Raw genomic sequence first — 22,655 nt, 5'->3', positions numbered from 1 at the left:
GACTGCATCAAAAATGCACATGAAGGAAAGCATCTGGAACGCATGTGTTGTGTGGACTGGCCCTAAAAGTAAAAGAAAATTCCAAATTTTGGGTTGTACCTACAAAAGTAACAAATGGGAAATCTTCCGATGGGAACACTAGTTCTGGTAAACTGGAGATCCAAGGGATTCCTTTCCTTTACAGGGATTTCCTCTCACTCCCTGTTGGGCTATGGGACACAGACGGGGAGAAAAAAAAATCTGACAGGGGTTATAATCCTATCTTGCTCTATCCAAAATGGGAAATAAAAAATTGCCTGTAGCTCTAATTTAAGCAACAGCAACAGGCCCAGTCAATGACAGCACAGACTGAATCGGTCTTACCAGAGTGCCAACAGCTGAAGGGGTGGATGACTGGCAGTTGACAGGCCTCAAAGAAGGCCTAAGACAAGTGGGAGCAGCAACATTGGAGATCAGTGCTGAATACAACAGGAAACACTGTCCCCTACTCGGACCAGAACCTTTCCCTGACTCCATTTCACTGTTCCTCATACTTGGGGTTCCAACCCCTACACTAACCACTCGTGAAAGCGTGCCAAATACAGCGGATCACTGCTATTTTTTTAGCACTGCCACAACCAATCTGTTGCTTCCCCCTGTGACACCTACAGAGGCTGCAGGAAACATCATTCCCCTTAGGACTCTATTCCCAAGGTGGTCAGTCGCCACCTGCTGGGTGGAGTAGGAATTACACCTGCCAACACACGAGATTTAAATTGTCCGGTCCCTGCTGCACTGTTTACATTTTGATATATCTATGGCCTGCTAAAGATGTCCTTTCTTGTGAACCTGTGATGGGTTCACAACTTTTCCTAGAAACACACGCAAACCTTGAGGTGATATCACAGCCCTGCCCAGCTCTTTCTTTAGGTTCACTACAGATCTCTTGTGAGAAGGGATCCACAGGGATGCAGGCTCTCCTATTGAACAGCACCAAGCCTGATAGCAGGCAAATCTCCTCACCCTGCAGTGAGTCTAAGGAGGCAACTTAAATGGCCTCTGAGAATCAACTAAATCAAAGTTGGCAAGAATCTGCAACTAGGTTTGATTAAATCTTTGTAGTCCTTTTAAATGTTCCATATATATATATATATACACACACACATATACACTAATATAACACACACACTGTGTATATACATATACACACACTATATATATATATATATATATATATATATATATATATATATATATATATATATATATATATATATATATATATATATATATATATATATAGAGAGAGAGAGAGATAGAGAGAGAGAGAGAGAGAGATAGAGAGAGAGAGATAGAGAGAGAGAGATAGAGAGAGATAGAGAGAGAGAGATAGAGAGAGAGAGATAGATAGAGAGAGAGATAGATAGAGAGAGAGATAGAGAGAGAGAGATAGATAGAGAGAGAGAGATAGAGAGAGAGAGATAGATAGAGATAGAGAGAGATAGAGAGATAGAGAGATAGAGAGAGATAGAGAGAGATAGAGAGAGATAGAGAGAGATAGAGAGAGATAGAGAGAGATAGAGAGAGATAGAGAGAGATAGAGAGAGATATAGAGAGATATAGAGAGATAGAGAGATAGAGAGATAGAGAGATAGAGAGATAGAGAGATAGAGAGAGAGAGAGAGAGAGATAGAGAATATATATATATATATATATACACACACACACACACATATATATATATATATACACATATACATACACACACATACATATACTTACAACACACATATATAGACATGAAAATTATCAACTTAAAGTAGCTCTAAAACAAATTTAATAAAATCTTTAATGTAATGCATATTGAAAAGCTGACCTCAATAGGTTTTAAGTATGCAGATTTCATTAAAGTAATACCAGATGCTCCTGCTAGAAGAATCCTTATTCAGACACTTCCTGTAATGAAATGACAGCTGTCTATTATGCTCCTGCATTGATAATCTCTCACATGCTCCCCCTGGTGGAGACTGCAAGCAGCACTGCCAGTGCACATGCTCAGCCACAGCACACTGTGATCACAATCAGGAAGCTGGTTGATTTACAGTCAAAGCTGGGGTGTGTGAAATCAGACAGGAAGTGGCTGAAATAGTCTGCAAAAGATCAGCAACACTGAGATGCAACAAAGATTCACACATTTTCATCAGCATTTTATGGAAAATAAAAACATGACATTAGTTTACGATACACGATGCATTAGCAATACACTTAGGGTTTAGATCTAATTTAATGTTAATCATTTTAAGTGTGGTAATTTTTAAAAAACTTGCATCAGTAGTTTGTAAATATGGATGCACATGGAGCAGTTATATTTGATCATACATTCAGGCTCTGCTTAGTAGCCCTGTACCATGTTATGCGCTGCTGCTTCTCTTATGTCACTTCAAGTGTGCCAGACAGTTTTTTTTTCCAATAATCTGGTAGCTAAAAACTAATGTGATATCTGCCTAGGCTAAAAGTCAAAAAAGCATTAAAAACCAGGCAACAGTGAACATAGAAGAGCGGGCAGTAAGGGTACGTTTAATTACTGTAGAGCGCCGAGTTGGCTTGAGTTTTTAATTTAACTTACTGGCAGGATTGCTTTAACAATAGGTAGACTTTGGGTAAAACTAAAATGGAACTTGGCATGACATTCCCAGATAACAAGTATATTGGCATCATGGCAGAGGTGGTGGCCTCAAACAGGACATTAATGTCTGAGGGCAAAAAGAATAGCTTTGTGCAGGTAGTTTGTGGTCCTTTTAGCATTTCAGTGCCTGATTTTGTATTGCTAGAGGAGTTTACAACTTACAAAGCAGCTCAATCATCTATTATCATTACAATCCACAGGAAGCTATTTTTTATTTACCCTTGAGTGCAAAGCAAAGAGCTGCTGGCTGTGATGGGTTACAGCCCTATGAAGATTTGTCTTTGCCTTACTAGATGAAGGCTGTGTTAATAAAAACTAAAATGTGTGCAATACTTACGTGCTATTTGTGATTATCTCATCCTCTGAAATCTTGGAAAGATTTTCTACATTGGACACCATAGAAGATCCGTGCATTTCTGAACTTGCAATTTCATCGGAGACCAGCGTTTCCACACTCTGTTCTTCAGCTGAAGATATACTTATTTCTTCCTTTCCAGAGCCTGTGGCTTCTTTCTTTAATGAGGTGTTATCCTCTAACTTCAGAGAGACGCTTGACTCAATCTTCTCCTCCAGCTTCTGCTGGTCTGACTCAAGAACTACATCTGCGGCAGTGAACATGATAAAGGATAATTAAACTGGGCATTAAAAAGTCTTGGCACCACCAAAAAATGTTAGGCTGTAATTCTTATTTAGGCCTCATTCTCACAAGGTGTACGGATCCGTATAGGGCTTTTTTCACCTACGCAGGGTGCACCAGTGCCCTATGCAGTGGCATAACATCCTCTTCCAACCAGTGACCTACAGGTGACTGCACGGACCTGCATGGATCTCCAAGCGCAACCATGACTGTACATCTGTGCAGGACCAATGCACGGATCAGAACACAGCCTGTCTGACAGATTGGGGATGCACTTGAAAATCAGTGCAGCCTCTCACCTGTCATTAATTTGAACACTTGTGCACCCCATCCTGCCTGGGTGAAAATGGCCCTTCACACGGGTATACAGATCAGTATGCCCAGACTTAGTCACAGACCTGCAACAAGCATGCTGTAATTGAGCGTTTGAATTCCTCATCTCTATCATTGTTTGAGATTAGTGAATGAGCAAGCAATGAAGCCAATGCAATGGAATGACATCAAGGCAACTAAAATTATCTAAAGAAGAGGTTGGCAATGGCATCTAGCATATTTCTATTCTAACATATTCAGTGTATTGTTTTCCTGACGGCTCTTCCTAGGAGAAATACTTTTTATATTAATTGACAATGGTCTATTTTCCAAGTAGGATCCCGAAGCAGAAGCAGGAGCAGGGCCGGACTGGCCTACCGGGATACCGGGAAATTTCCCGGTGGGCCGCCGGCCCTGGGGCCGCTTTAAGATTGTGGCCGCTATTGGTTGCCGCGCCGCGGCCGCTATTGGTTACCGCGCCACGGCCGCTATTGGTTACCGCGCCGCGACCGCGCTATGATGGCCGCTGCAGCCCTGGTGAAGACAGTCTTTCCTACGTCAGCCGCTATGAGTGGCATGACGTCACATCTGGCGCCGGCGGGAGCGGCTGCGCGGAGCCGGCGGTGGATTATGTGACTGTCAGCAAGACGGACGGTCACTGCTCCGAGAGTACCCAACACACAGTACACAGACAGTATGTACTACACAGACAGTGCGTACTACACAGACGCCAGCAGCATGATAGCACCCGGGAATCGAGTCCGACTGACCACCAAGTTACTTAGTAAGAAAAATCAGCAGTGCAAATTGCAATTATTGATCCCATCTTCCAACCTCCACCAGTCCAGACAACCACCCACCACTGCCCCCTGCTGATCTCACCACCCCCACAGATCTTATTCCCGATAGGATGGGGGGGGGGAAGCAGTGGCGGTGGGGAGGATGGCACCCCCCCCATCACCACTGCCACTAATCTCCCCTCACCACTATAGCTTCCACTGATCTCACCACCACTACTGATCCCCCCCACCACCCCTGCCACTGATCCCACCATCCCTGCCACTGATCCCATCCCCCTCACCACCACCACTGCCACCGATCCCACCCCCCTCACCACCACCGCTGCCACAGACCCCACCCCCCTCATCACCACCACCGCTGCCACCGATCGCACCCCCTCATCACCACCACCGCTGCCACCGATCCCACCCCCTCATCACCACCACCCCTGCTGCCACCGATCCCACCCCCTCATCACCACCACCCCTGCTGCCACCGATCGCACCCCCCTCACCACCACCCCTGCTGCCACCGATCCCACCCCCCTCACCATCACCGCTGCCACTGATCCCACCCCCCTCACCACCACCACTGCCACAATCCCACCCCCCTCACCATCACCACTGCTTCCACTGATTCCACCCCCCTCACCACCACCCCTGCTGCCACTCATCCCACCCCCCTCATCATGTCTGCAACCTCTGACATCTCCTGTACTATGTCTGCAACCTCTGACATCTCCTGTACCATGTCTGCAACCTCTGACATCTCCTGTACCATGTCCGCACAGCCTCTGACATCTGTACCATGTCCACACAACCTCTGACATCTCCTGCACCATGTCCGCACAGCCTAAGACATCTCCTGTACCATGTCCACACAGCCCCTGACATCTCCTGTACCATGTCTGCACAGCCTTTGACATCTCCTGTACCATGTCTGCAACCTCTGACATCTCCTGTACCATGTCCGCACAGCCTATGACCATCTCTTGTCTTTTATCATGTCTGCAGTCTCTGAGGGGGAGTCTGGAGAGGAGTCGGGAGTGGGAGTGCCACCGGGATGGGGGTCACGGGAGAAGTCAAATGTCTGTGGACTGTGGAGAGAAGACTATAGGATAAACCCAGAGCCAACAAGGGAGCCAACTGACTGAGCCCTGCACGGTCCCCCTGAGAGGAGGTCAATGACACTTCCGCCAGACCAGTCTGAGTGGGGGTCAGTGATGTAAGGGGGAAATAAATACAGTAATGTAAGGGGGGTCATTGATATAAAGGCCCCCCTTATATCAGTAACCCCCCTTCTTTCTGTGGAAGGTGGTCTATGGTCACATTTCCAGAGTTCCTGGGGTCCCCCTTTACATCAGAGTCTGCAGCATTCCCCATTACAGTGCAAAGGGGAACTCTGCGGACCCTCATGTAAAGGCAAACTTTCAGTATTTTTTATTCTGGTAATATATCACCATCGCAATAAGTGGACTGTTCTTGATAATTGCTCCACTTTTATCTGGAATTTGCTCGTATGTATATATGTATGTATGTGTGTATATATGTATATATGTATAATATATACATATATATAAAACCCTATGTGATTTCATATCTGTCTTATCTACATATAATACACACTTCACATGTGCCTTAAAATGCATGGTTTTCCCTTTTATAATAAAAAAAATGACGCTATGCTGTTGGGCCGGTATAAAAATGCTATGGGGCTGGTATGAAATTATTTCCAGGGCTGGTTTTTATTCCCAGTCCGGCCCTGAGCAGGAGTGTGCATTGCGAGTAGCTGCTTGGCCTATTTAGAACACTGCAGCAAGCATTCTCTCATTCTGATGTATTTAGGACTGTCAGGTAAAATAAACCGGCTGTGCATAATTTGTTGGCACGTGTATTCTCCTTTTTGTTTTTACCTTTGCAAGGAAACTAACTTACTGTTTAGTAACAGAACTTTACAGGGCATAGAGGTATTAGTACATCAAAAATTATATGAAAAACATATGTTAAAACACATATGACACCATGTCCAATACTTTAACACTGGGTTCATGTATCTTTTCCATCTAACAATCCACGTCAGCTCATTTGTACAAGAAATCTTATGCTTTTATATAAATTTTGATGTGCTGCTAAAATCTATAATTTATTCTATTTATTATATGTACTTGTATAGCCCCGTCAATATACGCAGCACTTTACACATATAAATATTGTGCATTCACATCAGTCTCTGCCCTTAGAGCTTTCAATCTAAAAAGGTCCCTAACGCACATTCATACATACACATACTTGGGCCATGGAGTGTGGGACGAAACAGGAGTGCCCGGAGGAAACCCATGCAGGCACAGGAAGAACATGCAACCTCCAGGCAGGCAATGTCATGGTTGGAATTTGAACAATTACAGTAATGCCAGGTTGAGGTGCTAACCATTTAGCCACTGTGCTGCCCAGCTATATGCCCTGTAAAGTCCAATAACAGTTTTGATGTTCTGTACACGATATTTAAGATGTGGGCATATAGAACCTCTCTCTAAATATTTTTGCTCCTGTTCAGTAGACCCACTGAACAATGTGGTGACTTTGTCTTTATTCTTTTATTTTTTTAAATCAGAGAAAGGTTTATTAAGAACCAATAAACAGTACAAAAACAAGTCACATTCCAGAGAGTTTGGTCATTCGGTACAGTTATAAAAACTGAAGTACAACAATGCTCGTATACAACCAAAGCGGATCTATATTAGTTACTTTTTATAAATGGAAGACTGCTATTTACATAATTTCCAGCAGGTGGCGATAAAGTACTGTAACAACCAGGAGACATGCCACTGATGTGACTTCTCATGATAAAAAAAAGAAAAAATCTATTTTCCCTTTCAAAAGGAGTAACCAATCACATCAGGAATAGAGTAAAAAGTGTTTACCGTAATTAAATTACAGTCTGTTTAGAATCCTGATAATGTGCTTGTTACACAGCACAATGAAAATATACATTTACTTGAAAAGAAATCGTTAAAAACTGCATAAAAACTGCATAATACGAGACTATGTTTTATCATGAAAAGCTAGAAAATTACTTTGATGGTTAGTTACTCTTTTCAAATAAATCTTACATCAGCAAAATGAGTAATGAATGCACAGTGCAGGGATAAGTAGTGTGAAACAGAGTTCAGAAGTGAGGTGCAAGTAAAGCAGAGTATACAGGGGTCAGTGCTATAATGCAGACTTCAGGGGTCAGTGCTATAATGCAGACTTCAGGGGTCAGTGCTATAATGCAGACTTCAGGGGTCAGTGCTATAATGCAGAGTCTCCACAGAGTTCCAAAATAAAAGCACATTTATTGGACTTAAGAACAAAAGGTAAAATTGCTCTGCCATCGTAATCCTCCACTTGAAAATGACAATTATTAGCGGCTGAGAGACAGACTACTTGCCAGCAGATGGAGATGTCCATGATGTGTCCTCGGCAAGGGCAGACTCCAGTGTTGCTTGATGCACTAGGGCTCTCCCTGGAGGCTGGTGTGGGAGCTGGAGCTGTAGATCGTGAGGTGTAGCACTGGATAGATTTATAGTCTAGGGAGCCTGCGATAGGAGATCCAAGGGGAACCCACGTCTGGTAGTGGCGTCAGGAGATGGCGTCAATTGCTGTGCAAGCTCGGCAACGCTGTGGCTGCTGGGAGGTGGTGTGTTGGAGAGCAAACGTCCGACAGTGGTCCCATCACTATGACAACATGTTTCGCATGCCTGCACCTTGTCAAGTCATGATAAGATGTCAGGACATGACTTTGACAAGGCGCAGGCGTGCAAAACATGGTCATAGTGATGGGACCACTGTCGGACGTTTGCTCTCCAACACACCACCTCCCAGTGGCCACAGTGTTGCCGAGCTGGTGCAGTGACTGAGGTCATCACCAGACGTGGGTTCCCCTTGGATCTCCCATCACAGGCTTGCTGGGCTATACATCCAGTGCTGCACCTCACGTTCTACAGCTCCAGCTCCCACACCTGCCTCCAGGGAGAGTCTAGTGCAGGGATCCTCAAACCATGGCCCTCCATCTGTTGCGAACTGCACATCCCATGAGGCAGTGTAAAACTCTGACATGCACAGATATGACTAGACATGATGGGGATTGTAGTTCCTGAACAACTGGAAGGCCATAGTTTGAAGACCCCTGACCTAGTGCATCAAGCAACACTGGAGTTGCCCTAGCCAAGGACACATCACGGACATCTTCATCTGCTGGCAAGTAGTCTGTCTCTCAGCCGCTAATAATTGTCATTTCCAAGTGCAGGATTTGGATTGCACAGCAATTTTACCTTTGTTATGTCCAATAAATTCTCGTTTCCACTGAGTGCTACGGTATGGTTCGGTTCAGTACGGTACGGTTCGGAACAGTACACATTGCGTTTCCACTGCCAATAGTACCCTTTCATCATAGGCGTGGTGTAGCAGGAAAGCTGTGATAGACGATTCTCTGTCAACCAATCAAAGTTCTGCAGAGTGTAGCTCCACCCTGTTGGTACGGTACTAATGTGCTTGGTACCCCATCGAAGTGGTACGGTACAGTTCGGAATTAGGGTACCATTCATAATGGAAACGGCAAAAAAATAGCGTACCGTACCGAACCGAACCGTACCAGAAAGCTCAGTGGAAATGAGCCATTTATGTGCTTTTATTTTGGAACTCTGTAGAGACTTGTGTATTACCCAAGCTGTATGGCTACAATCAATTAATTGGTCTTTCAGCCAGGTCCTAAGCATTTTCAGAAAACATTGCTGCTTCTTTTGTAGTACTCCTCCCCAGGATTCTTTTTCACTAGCAGCTATGGACTCTGGTTTTTGTTATCTTTAGATTTATGTTTAGATCTGTCCTCTTTCTCAAAACGGTGCCTGGACATCTTGTGGCTTTATTTTAATGCAGAGTTAAGTGGTCAGTAGAACAATGCAGAATTTAGTAGTAAAATGAAGAGTTTTGCAACCTTTTTTCAGTCAATGCACCCTTTAAAAATTTTGGACAGTCTCAAGGCACCCCATTTTAAAATGTAAAAGCTATTCTAATTGTTTTTCATAATGCAGCAACATCCACAAGTCCAATTAGGACAACCAACGTTAGAGGTGATTTATTCTTCCAAAGCAAATACACTTTTGCAAACTGGTTTCGACTAGTATTCCAGTGTTTCTCTTCTCCCTCAATTCTTCTTCACTCAGCTAATGTGACCCCAGCGTGATGGAGACGGGCAAGGGAGGGTCAAACAAGTATACTATGCAGACGACTGACATCCTCCTTATCAACTGATGATGCCTTTGGTCGTTATGACACCAGCAGCTAGAAGCTTGTAAAGGTGCACAATAAAAACCTGTGACTTTGTGTAATTAAAAAGGCAGGCTTCATCCACACGCTGGCTTGTATACAATTTTTAGGGAATGTTTTGGCATTTTGCCAAGGCACCCTGGTTGAAAAAGGCTGGTATAATGCATAGTGTTGGGTTTAAAAGTTCAGAGGTCATTAATAAGCACAGTTTTCCCCTCCCTCTCTAAAACATCACTCACCAGACTTCAGATGCAGCAGTAAATGGCAGACGTGTCAGGGCCAATGGGTAGCCTAGGACTTCCCTTGGCTCTGTATTTACGTTGGCGCTCTAAACTAAGGCCAGAGAGCCAGCCAGCGGGTGGCGTCAGAAGCTGACGGCACAGCAGGGTCATGATCTAACCATCCCAGGGCCTCAATCAATGGGAAGATTGTGATCAACCAATTGCCAACCCCCGCATTAGCCAAATCTATTCTTTCCCAGCATTACATTTACACATCACAAATTCTTTTAAAAGAGGAACTGTTGGGCAACTCTGATGTAAAATAACAAATATACCTTTTGGAGCAGCGCCATCAAGGTTCGTTTCATCACTTTCCACTTTTGCATCATTCACTTCTGAAACATGTACTAAAATAAAACAGGGGTAACTGTTACTTTTCTGTGTGGTTGAATCTAGAACTGATCAAAATTCATTAAAATGTGTTTGATAACAGTCGGGCATTTCAAAGTTAGGAATTCTCTTCTAGCACAACATCCTGGACATCAGCTGAAATAGGGGTTTATAGTTACTGTGGTGAATATTGGTGTAGAAATATCTGGCTTCAGTTACCCAATTGTGTGAGGAGGAAAACCCATATACAGTAAAACCTTGGTTTGAGAGTAACTTGGTTAAAGAGCGCTTTGCAAGACAAGCAAAATTTTCAAATACATTTTGACTTGATATACAAGCAATGTCTTGATATACAAGTAGCATCAAGTCACAGCTGAGTATAAAAGAGAAGAGAGGCACCTCTAAGTGTAGCAATATGGTTAAATTTAATGAAGGAACAACATTTAGCAACTCACATGGGTGATGATTGGAACAGGCACATCTAAGGATGCAGGCATCCGGGGTAAAGCTGTCCACATAGACCATCCTCCACACCGCCATCTACGTCATCCCTTCCATGCTGCCCCTCGCTTTCAGATCGCTTTACTCCAGGGTGGTCTTCCCGGTCAGGATTACAGACTGGCAGCCGGCTGTGCAGAAGATAGTCTATGTGGACAGCTTTACCCCGGATGCCTGCATACTTAGATGTGCCTGTTTTATTCATCAACCATGCGAGTTGCTAAATGTTGTACCTTCATTAAATGGAACCATATAGCTACACTTAGAGGCGCCTCTCTTCTCTTTGATACTCTGTAGCTCCTGCTGGATTTTGCTTCTAATCCCCTTGTAGAAGTGGCTATTTGTGGATGGACATTGTATGGTGACACAACCCATCGCAATGCTATAATCTTTTTATATGGACTATAAACTGAAGGACTTATGAATAAATGGTTGTGGAACGAATCATCTGAGTTTCCATTATTTCTTATGGGGAAATTTGCTTTGATATAAGAGTGCTTTGGATTACAAGCATGTTTCCAGAACGAATTATGCTCGCAATCCAAGGTTTTACTGTACTAACCAATCCAAGCCTCCATTTCACTGCTCCAATGCAGATAGAGAGAATCTAATTGGTTATTGCAAGCAACGCAACCTCTCCATACAGATCACACATTTGCTTGTACAACAAGAGACCGTTATCTGCAGGCCTTAAAGTGCATGAGAACCCCAACAATAAACTTCTTTTTTTTTTGCCTCTTTTGGTCTGTTTAATATACCACTTTTTTTTTTTTTGATTTTTTTAAATCAGTTTGTTAAATTCAAACAAAACCCCTTAAACATTTTATAAATTCAGAGCTGCCCTGTGTACTCTCCACATCCTTCCTCAAAGAACCCTCCTAGTTCTTGTAAAGCAGAATCAGCCTTTATGTTGTACAGATCTGAGAGTAGGAGTGGTTGAGCAGTTTAGCAAAATACAATGGGTAGGGCTGACACTACTCAGTCTACAAAAAGCTGGGTTGTCAGCCCACAACAGGACTTCAATATATTGATTTTCTTTCCTGCACCCCATCAACACTGACTGGCTGACTGAATCCCTCTTGTGGAGCCATTGTGTTCTCCCGGCAGGGGAATACTGTTAGTGGCTATATAAAATATAAACATACGGGTTTAATATCTGACATACTGGTTGTACACAGATTGATCGATAAATTAACTTGGGTACATTCAGTTTGCCTATATATGGCTCAAAGCTCAGCCGGTTTAGCAGGGACCGGCCGAGATTCGAACTGTCTGTGGTGGCTTTAAGCGCTGAGTGCATTTTTGGCAGATCAAGAAAAACAATTAAAAACTGTCCGTGATATATATTTTTTTTCTTATCTGCACTAACGTCCAAATTTTCAGGACAATCTTTTGGGGGTTACCCCCTTCTTCAAGATCCAAGACTGCTTGGACCTTGAAGAAAAGGATACACCCCAAATGCCTGTCCTAAAAATGTGGCTGTAAGTGGAAATACAAAAAGTATAATGGACAGTACTTCATTGTTGTTGTTGCTATTGCACAAATACAGCAACTAAAAAGCTACCTAAAAGCACGGTAGATCAACAGGTATTTTTCTGTACTTGCAGGTTTATTTTTTTTCTTTTTCTCCTTTGACATACATTTAAAGGAACCTGCTTTGCATTGTGTCTGGAAAAATTCAGTGTCTGCATGAGAAGGATTCCCATTTCGCTGATACAATGGTTTCAGCAGGGCTTAAATTTCAAGCCCTGAGCTAATAGCCAGGCTTTAAGAATAAAGCCCCGTACACACGTACCGATTGTCGGCCGTAAATATTCGGCCGACGACCGATCGGCCGATTGTAGGCTTGTTAGTATGATGCTTCCGACAGTGCACTTTCGGCCGAAAAGAATCTGTCGTGTAGGCATTAAAATTTTTGTTGGCCAACACCAGAACGGCCGATTGTTCGCCAGTCAGTACAGAATTCGGCCGACAATCAGCAGATTTGCAAGACTGGGCATGCTCAGAAAAGAAAAAACACACGGAAAGTTAACCATCACATGACATCACTTCTGCAGTCGGCTGCTGTTGGCCGACAAAATTCATGTGCAGTCTTTTGCAGTTTTCAACAGACACGACAGCCCTGGACAAAAGATGGCCGATCGTTCGGCCGACGATCGGTACGTGTGTACGGTGCTTTACTCGCCACCAGTTGCCCCACCCCAACCCCTACCCTGCCCCATCCCCAATTCCGCCCCTAAACACACCCTTATAAATGATCTCATAAAATTACACTGTTAAATGTTTTTGCATGAATGCGCAAGTTGCAAAAATAAATATTAACAACTTTAATGCCCATCAGTGGAGCCTATCAGTGTCCGTCAATGCAGCCTCACCTGTGCCCATCAAGGCAGCCTCACCTGTGCCCATCAAGGCAGCCTCACCTGTGCCCATTAAGGCAGCCTCACCTGTGCCCATCAAGGCAGCCTGACCAGTGCAGGGGAAGAGAGGAGAGGAAGAGGAAAGCCAGCCAGATCATCACAAAGTGGGGATCGCCCCACTGTAACAACTTTCATTTGAATTGGCCAGCGCTCGCCATCACACACAGTCCTGCCTCTTGGATAGGCTCCTATGATAGACGTCACACCAATCGGCATTGGACCGGTGTTCTGTCTATCAAAGGAGCCGGGCCAGGAGGCGGGACTGTGCATGATGGCGAGCGCCCCGGCAATTCAAATGAAAGCTGTTACAGTGGGGCGATCCCCGCTCTGTGATGATCCAGCCAGTTTTCCTCTTCCTCCCTGCTCACTTCCCCTGGGCGATCACTGGGAGAACGGTTCCCGAGGCAGCCCCACACTCAACCTCAAATTTTCCACTCACAAAACGTGAGCAGGCGAGTAGAAAATTTGAGGGCCGATTTCAGTTTATGCTGATTGGCATTTGTGTCCCACTTGAGATCCCAGCTAATCAGAAGTTGGTCATTGCATTCAGAAACCAACCGCTCTACATTGCTGCTCCACTATAATAAACACTTGTCACACAAAATACACCGGTCACACAAAATCAAGTATATCTGTCATGTTTGAAATATTTTTAAAATGACAATCAACTCTTAGCTTTATTGTAACGTGCATTTAGAGAAAAGATGCCCTTTAACATGATATGACCACTGGAGTGATTTACTTGTTAACAGAGTAAAAGCTTTACCTATATTGCTATTCTCGTCACTGGCCTGCAGTGGCTTGGACGGTGGAGCTGGTGGTAGTGGGGCTTTGCGTTTTGCTCTTCTTATAGAAGAATTAAAGGATGATGTCCCACTGTGCTGAAAAGAGCCAGTTCTTGATCGGTCAAATCCTGAAACACACTACAAAGAGGTATGGAAAATAAAGTTTTGTTTAGAAAAAAAAAAAAAAAAGAAAACATTAAAAACTTAAAACCACCCTTCTACTATAAACATTCTCCAATGCCAGAACCTATCCTTAGTGCCGCTCCACCATTATCTTCCCACAAAGCAGTGACCAGAGCCTGATAGTGTAAAAAATAACCACGCTAAGCACAGAGTTGTGTAAATAATTAAATGAATAAATAATTAAATAAATGACTAATGTGATAAAGCTGCAGCTATAGTGGGAAACACTAAAAAATTGTTATAAAGAAAAAGCCGCGCTAAATTGAGTAACTGAGATTGAGAACTCAATTTAGCGCGGCTTTTTCTTTATAAGACCATTGATAGGCCCATGAATTGTTAACATTTGACAGAACAGGGGTATGTAAGAGAGAGACGAGAGGGGGACAAAGAGAAAGAGAGAGACGGGAGGGGGACAAAGAGAGAGAGAGACGGGAGTGGGGACAAAGAGAGAGGGACCCCTAGCTCTGTCCCTATCTGCGGTCCCTGCTCTGCCCCCCCCCCCCATCCAGTCTCTGCGGGTAGGTCTGTGTATGATCGTGCCTGGTACCTTCCATGCCAGTCTCCGTGCACCCTCTGCTGTGTTCCTTCCAATGGCTCCCTCGCAGCCTGCGCCACCTGCCGTCTCGTCTTTTGGGCCCCCAGTCAGCCTGTTCTCCGGGCCTCACTGTTTATGTTTTAGTGCAGAGGTTTGAGGAGTCCAGGCTCTGGAGGGCACCAGGGATGCTGCGCCCGCTGCTTGTCTCTTCGTGGGTCAAGGAGTGGGTGAAGCTCTTTTCTCCCACCTTGGCTCTCAGGCCTATCTGTTCCCCTTCCTAGCAGAGGCTGCGGGGCCGCCCACTCACTCGCCATGTGCAGATAGATTCCCGCATCTCGACCTCGCCACCGTTTGCCGCTGCGCTCCCTCCGCCAGGAACCTGGACTCTCCATTGATCTCCGTCTACCTGTGATCACCGAACTGCACACTCTGGGGTTTTCAATCCACCCACATTTGTCTCAGCGCACCAATCACAGGCGGCCTGGCTAGAGGTCCTGAGACAAGGGTAGCGATCTGGCGATTTAGCTTGCGTGCCCACAGAGAGGGCTTTGCATGCCAGCTGTGGCACATGTGCCATAGGTTCGCCATCGCTGCACTACAGTGTGTACTTGTTTTAATCCAGAGCACTGTCATTTCTGTCTGCTGCTTTGTTCCTCTGCTATTAACATGAATAAAATGGTGACCAGGGAGGGAGCTCCAGCTGATTGACAGCCTCAGCTCTGTTCCTGTGTGAAGGGGGTGTGTCTCTTCCCTCCAATCAGCTTTCAGAGCTCTTCTCACTGAGCTCTGCAGAGTGTGAATCAGTGTTAATTTCGTTGACTAAAACCGACTAAATTAACACAATTCTAGTTGACTAAAATATGACTAAAACTAAAACTATTCAGATGACTAAAATACAACTAAAACTAAAATGGCATTTTAGTCTTAAGACTAAAATATGACTAAAACGGCATTTTAGTCAAAAGACTATAACTAAATCGAAATTTGCTGCCAAAATTAACACTGGTGCATGCTCAAAGCTTAATACCTTAAATAATAACATATTAGATTTTTCACTCCAGGACCAGCAGTAGTATATAATGAGTTTGGAAATTGTAGAGAAATGCTTAAATAATGCATTACAAATTACAATTGAACTACACCCATTCGATTATAGACTAAAATGTAGGACGTTTTAGTCGACTAAAATGTACTGGAGTTGTAGTCGACTAAATACGACTAAAACTAAAACACTTGCAGAAGACTAAAATGGGACTAAAACTAAAATGCCATTTTAGTCCTAAGACTAAGACTAAAACTAAATTGAAATTTGCTGCCAAAATGAACACTGGTGTGAATTCAACTCCCCACCCCCTTTTTTCTGAATGCCAAGACAAGTGTTAAAAATTCTGGACTTTCAACAGTTGTAGAGAAGAGAAGACCTCAGATAAACAGGTACAACTTATGTAGGAGGATTTGTTTCATCTCTGTGTATCATCTGAGCTGGGCACTTCACTGATTATATGGAAGGGTTTACAACCACTTCAAGTATCTATTGCCATCTGAAATGAAAATGATTTAAATTCATCTGAATATGTACCCAAATTAAAAGTATTTTGCCTGGAAGTCATTTCACACCTTAAAAAAGAAATTACATAAAACATAGCTGAAATAAAAAAACAAAAAAAAAAAAACAAACACATACTTTTTCTGATTCGTCCACACTGACAGACTTTACAACGCAAGAGGAGGTACGGATCTGTCCGCGGGCTATAATGTTGTTCTGAGGGGGGTGCATAGGTGGCAGCGGAGCTCTTCGTTTCTTTGGTACATCGGAAGGCATTGTGCTGTAGTCGTAGGATTTGATAACCGTGTTTGCTCTCACTGCATGTGGAGGCCTTTGTTTATTGAGCACTGGAGTGGCCGGAGCACTGGATGTCTGGATAGAGAACAGGAGAGTTGGAAACCATTTGAAAAGTTGCAGGAAATCATTGGTTTTACATTTTTTGCAATGATGCATTTCAGAGTTTTAGGTTTGCCTAACTAGATTGCTCTCAGCAGATTTAAATACATACAACACTGATGCAATTAATTCAGATTCCCATATTATTCAGTGCCATCATGAAGGACAGGTAACCGACATATATTTTTTCTTTTTTTTGGGACACATATAAGGCTGGCCATACACTATACAATTTTCCTTTGGATTTACTAAAAATGCATACCTAAACACTTTCAATTTGTATCCTATCAGGCAAGCCCTTGCACTACATAGTTCAAGGTAAATCAAAAGAGAATTGAACAAGACAATTGTATAATGTATGGCCTGCTTAAGAGAGAGTCTGTTTTATCAATGTGGACAGATACTTTTAAAAACCTTGCGTAGCTTGTAATCATACCCTGGTGATTAACTGGCAAGCCTGCAGCCTAGACCTTTTATCAGTTGAAAATATTTGAATCCCATATCAGGTATGAATGGAACATTTCTCTCCCAAAACTCTAGCAACTGGTCACCCAAGTTCCCAGACGTTTACACTGTTAAAAGAAGAGGGGATTCTACACCCAGGTAAACATGGCCCTGTCCCAATTTTGCTACCATCAATTTCAAAATAAAATTTTCAATTGTGACAGAAAATGGGGTTTTTGACTTACAGTAAAATCCATTTCCCTGATCTTCATAACCATTGGGTGATACCGCCCCCTACAGGAGTAGGACACTAGGCAGAAAAAAAGGTCTGACTACGCTTATGGCCAGTCCCAGGGGGTATACTTCCTTTATCTGCTAAAAAGGTACTCAGTTTTGTTACAGGAAGTGTCAGAAGAATTACAACTCCACAGAGGGGTGGCTGCTTTGTCTGTCAATGAACATCAGAGAAATGGATTTTATAGTAAGTCAAAAATCCCATTTTCTCTTTCGTTCAGTGACGGACACAACTACGGATCATTTTTACCATTGGAATGTCCCAAAGCAGTGTTAAACATGAGGGGTGGGAACAGCGAAAATAAATTCCCAAGGTTAACTATAGCCAACCAGGTAAACAGTAGCTCAACCAAAACAACTGAAGGTCATCTAAAAAAAAAAAATAAAATACACCCTCAAAGAGGACCAGGTCCTCTAAACAGCAGCCTGCACAAACCTTGCAGCCAAAAGAAGGATCCCCAGATGCCAACACATCCACTTTATGGAACTTTGTGAAAGTGTGCACCGACGACCAGATGGCCGCCTTGCAAACCTGAGTCACTGACGCCTGATGACGGAAAGCCCAAGAGGGACTGAGCGCCCAAGTAGAGTGCGCCTTGACAGGGGAAGGAGGAACCTGATCCCTGATGGAATAGGCCTGAATCACCGTCTGTCTGATCAATCTGGAAATGGTCGCAGAGGAAATAAACAATATTTTCCGAGGCCCATCCGTGAGCACAAATAGTGAGTCTGGCTTCCTAAAAGACTTCGTAGCTGCCAGGTACACCCCAATTGCCCAGTCCACATCCAAGGCATGCAAAGCAATTTCCTTCGGAAACCGGAAATCGCTGGAGACCAACACATATTGAAATGTTAAGGTAGGCGTCCTTGATGTCGATAGAGGCAAGAAAACCCCCCTGATGCAGGGAAGCCACCACCACAGTGCGAATGGACTCCATTCAAAACTTCTGCACCCGCACAAAGTAGTATAGGGCCTTGAGGTCCAGAATTGGATGCACCTTGCCTTCCTTCCTGGGGACTATAAATAGGTTTGAGTAAAACTCCTGAAATCGTTGCGAAGTCGTAACCAAGACCATGACCCCTTAAAGTAAAAGGTCTTGCACCACCCCAAAAAGAGCCTGTAAGCAGACTGGGGACAGTCGCACATTGGAAGGAAGAACCTTACCGGAGGGTAAGAATGAAACAATCTTGTAGCCGGACCGAATGACCTTGTGGACCCACTTGTTCTTATACCAGGGGAGTCCACGGGTCCGGGAACCAGCGAAGACACCCCCCCACCTCAAATACGGGTGAGGGCGCACCTTCTTGCTGAAGGGGCCTTGTCCGCGGGTCTGGAGAAGCCCACACTTGACTTGCCAGACCAAGTTTGCTTGGATCCTCCAAAGGAGGCAATGAAGGGCTTCGATCCCTTGTCGGTCGACCCTGAGGGGGGAAACAATATCTTATGAGCTGAGGAGGGGGGCCCACCTCTATGACAAGGATCCTTGCCCTTAGTAGCCTGGGCAAGAAAGGTACTCTTGCCCACTGTAAGACATTTAATGATGTCATCCAGGGTAGCACCAAACAGGCAACCTCCTTAAACGGAAAGATCAGTCAAGGCCTTTTTAGAAGTCTGGTCCGCAGACCAGCATTTGAGCCAAAAGACACGCCGAAGGACCACTACCGAACTAGAGAGCCGAGCCACTAGGGGAGCCGCATCCAAAGAGGCATCACAGAAAAACTGCAGCCCCTGGACCAGCTGGTCCGCCAGCTCAGCAAAGGCAGGGGGGAAGCTACTCTCCCTTCAGGTCACGGCATAAAAGCCTAGCCCACTCGGTCAGAGTCTCTGACACCAGGGCAAGGGTGGTATCGGCCTCAGTGATGAACCAGCCAGGGTATACATAATGCGGGCCACAGCCTCCGCCTTTCTGTCAGCCTGGTCCTTAAAGGCTGGGACTCTTCAACCGGAATCATGGTTGCCTTGATTAATCTGGAAACCGGAGGGTCCACCATCAGTGGGACTCCTCAGAAGAGTATCGCATAGCAAATCGCTAAGGGAACCCAAGGGGACGCTTTGGTTGTCCCCACTCTTTAGTGACAATTCTGTCAAAATAGGAGGGGAAAGGGAACATCTTTTCTGCTCTGGATGGCTTGTGAGTGCCAAAAGGTAACCTCCGTCACAGCTGCATCCTTCATAATTAAGGTCTCAGGCATGGCTAAAATGTGTGCATCCACCAGCACCTTTTCCTACGCGGTTGCAGAAGAGGAGGAATCCTCCTTACTATTAGAGGATTCAGGGTGAGTGGTCACAGACCAAGCAGGGTGACCCACGTCCGTAGTGGCTGAATCAGATTCAGTTCTTGATAAGACAGAGGAGGAAGGGGAAGGTGGGGGGGCACTTTTTGCCATCCCTTGCCCAAAAAGCACCACAACCCAGGACACAAAGGACTCCAGAAACGCCATCAGTGCATGGATGGGATCCGGAGGGCACCGCAGCCTCAGAGAGGGGATCGGGTGGGGAGATGTGCTCCAAAGACTCCACGAGTCACGGGGGGGACCCCACAAAAAAGTGAACACACTGCTAAGGGACACCCCCACCGCTCCGGCAGCACCACTAGGTCACCAGTAACAGAGCACCTAATCGATCCTCAGCAGAGGGGGAGAGGACGCCACCAGACCCCCCATCCTGCAGAAACCAGGCACCGCAGCCACTGCACGTGCAGCAATCAGGAAATAAATGATCCAGGAGTCAGCACCAGGGGATGTGAAGGGGCTCCCACCATTGAAATTGCCACCCAGAAGGATCCACTGTCATGGCTGCCACTATTTTCAATGGCAAACCACTGCAAAATTGCCGCCGGACTACGCAAACATGGCTGCCGTGCATTACGCACACAAGCTACAAGAAAATGGTGGCCCCCCTGAGGCTCCCAGTGACCCAGGAGGGATCCCTAGGCCTCAGAAAAGGGCACAGGCAGGAAGGGGAGGCCCTGGCAGGAGCCTCACCAGGTACAGCCCCACCCCCCCATCCCCCACAGCCGATCGCTCGTTCGCTGACAGCGCCCATCGCCAGCAAAGTACCCTGCTCCCACCCCAGACAGAACCCCTCGCCATCGAAATGGGATGCGCTGTCGGCCAGGAAGAACAATGCAACTCGGGCCGAGACCCAGTGGTATGCGACCTCGCGAGACATTTAACTAGCAGGCCAGTCTCCGTCCGGTGGGGCTATGTCGCGGCTGACCTAGCACGGAGCTGAGGTCTGCGCACACTCGCTGGCCAGACCGGGGTGACCACTGGATCTCGATTAACCAGCCCATCACCTAGTCCAGCAGTTGATTGTAGATCTCACAGGAAAAAACTAGGAGAAAAAAAATCTAAAGAAAAACAATTGCCAGGACCAGAGATCCCAGCAAGGAATTTGGTCCTTACTTCTGACTAGGCATAAAAAAAAAAAAAAAAAAAAGAAGGAGTACCTATAGCAGAGAGAGGGAGTATACTCCCTAGGACTGCCCGCTGGCATAGCCAGACTTTTGTTCTGCCTAGTGCCCTACTCCTGTAGCGGGCAGTATAACCCAATGGTTAAGAAGATCAGAAGCATAATGCTGATTCGGCCCGCGATGAAATTGAGTTTGACACCTCTGCTTTAGAACATAATTCCCTTTCTGTGCAGTTTCAGTGATTACAAAAAAAAAAAAAAAGAAAAAAAAAAAAGAAAACAAAATAAGAATTTTGCAGTTTTTACAAATTAGTTTTCTTTTTTTATGCAGTCTCTGATAGATTTACCCCTTCACATTTTTAGCTGGAAGTCTGGTTCTTTGAGCAAACAGCAGGCAGGCTTTCAAACAACAGTTGGTCTCTGTGGTGTGTAAATAATGTGACCAGAACACCCCCTCCCCTTTTCTAGAATAGCACTGATAAAGCTCAATCCACTATGCTAAAACAGCCGTTATTTTCAGCAATGAAAGCTGAAAAGGCAGCATATGGCTGGAAACACCAATCACAATGGCAAGCTCAGTAAACTGGGCCTGTTGTCTCTAAACTGTCACTAAGAACGTAAATACACATGGCAGTTACTGAAGCACTTTGTCTGAAGATGGGAATCATAGAATAAATACAGTATAATATGGAAAATGTAGAGGGGGTGTATGGACAATAGGGCTTAAAAAGGTTTCCCTTAAATGGTTTATTGGTCACAGTAAGAGATCACAGAAAACACAAACAAAGCAAAAGTTTGCTCTGGCAAATAGTGGGGGTTATGAACCTTAAATTGTGCCTTTAAGTGCCGGTTCACACTTCTGCGATGCGGGAACGCTGCAAATATGCAGTGTGTTCCCGCATCGCATCCGCACATCTGGCAGTTCACACTGCCATATGCTATACGCAGGTGGTGTCAATTAAAAGTTAACGACACCCCCAGTTGCAAACGAATATCGCAGTGCGATCTGCAAGTACGCACAGAATTGGATCGCACAAGTGTGAACCACTGTGCGATCCGATTCTACTGCGGCTCAAAAAAAGCCTCATGTGCGTGTTTGGTGCGGATACAGTGCGAATTCAGCCATACAAAGTGTATGGCTGAACTTGCATCCGCACATCAGATCGCATGTAATTACATGCTATCTCCGCAAACGCGGAAGTGTGAACCGGCACTTATTGATAATAAAGTTGGTAATGTGAAATTGGATAAAAGAGCATGTGGCACCAATAGGCCTCTTATGTATATAATGACTTCAGCTAGGGAAGTGGCCCTTTGGCTAGCCACTCACCATTGACCAATAGAAAGACAAGGGGAAGTTAGTGTTTGCATGATAAAGTTAGAACTACATCTGTAGCTAGAGGTGTCTGCTATTTCACCCAAGTGAAGAATTAAAGGGGATGTAAAGTCAGAAGGTTTTTTTTATATCTTAATTAGGGTTGAGCGAACACGGACTGTATTATTCGTGTTCGTACCGAATAATTGGATTTTTTTTACCCAAACACGGACACGAACACTTTACTGTATATTCGGGTAAAAATCCGTGTTCGGTCGTTTTATTTCCGGGTTTTGCATGCTTTGGCGCGCTTTTCATGGCGGGCTTTCAACAGCCAATCAACAAGCGTTTAACTGGTGTGCCTAAGCCATCCCAGCCATGCCTACAAATGTATCAGTAGCTGTGATTGGCCGTCTGAAGCATGTGACCAAGTCTTTATAAGTTCGAGGCAGCGCCGCTACGGCGTCATTCTGCTGCTTAGATCAGGGAGAGAGCACACATCAACGTGCTGGC

At 44.8% G+C, this 22,655-nt stretch overlaps 1 protein-coding gene across 1 annotated transcript in view; it reads right to left on the bottom strand.

Annotated features, from left to right (window-relative positions):
* COBLL1 (cordon-bleu WH2 repeat protein like 1) overlaps positions 1–22,655 on the bottom strand; it is a 259,317-nt gene that overhangs the window by 30,615 nt on the left and 206,047 nt on the right. Inside the window, exons 8-11 of the mRNA XM_082260783.1 lie at positions 16,417–16,650; positions 13,996–14,152; positions 10,257–10,328; positions 3,003–3,267 (exon numbers count right to left, since the gene is read on the bottom strand). Of these exons, the coding sequence (XP_082116909.1) occupies positions 3,003–3,267; positions 10,257–10,328; positions 13,996–14,152; positions 16,417–16,650 (728 nt within the window). The remainder of the gene's footprint in view (positions 1–3,002; positions 3,268–10,256; positions 10,329–13,995; positions 14,153–16,416; positions 16,651–22,655) is intronic.

The sequence above is a fragment of the Pelophylax lessonae genome (genome assembly GCF_965119305.1).
Source record: "Pelophylax lessonae genome assembly, chromosome: 6".
Taxonomy (NCBI): domain Eukaryota; kingdom Metazoa; phylum Chordata; class Amphibia; order Anura; family Ranidae; genus Pelophylax; species Pelophylax lessonae.
This window is presented reverse-complemented; position numbering and strand designations above follow the sequence as displayed.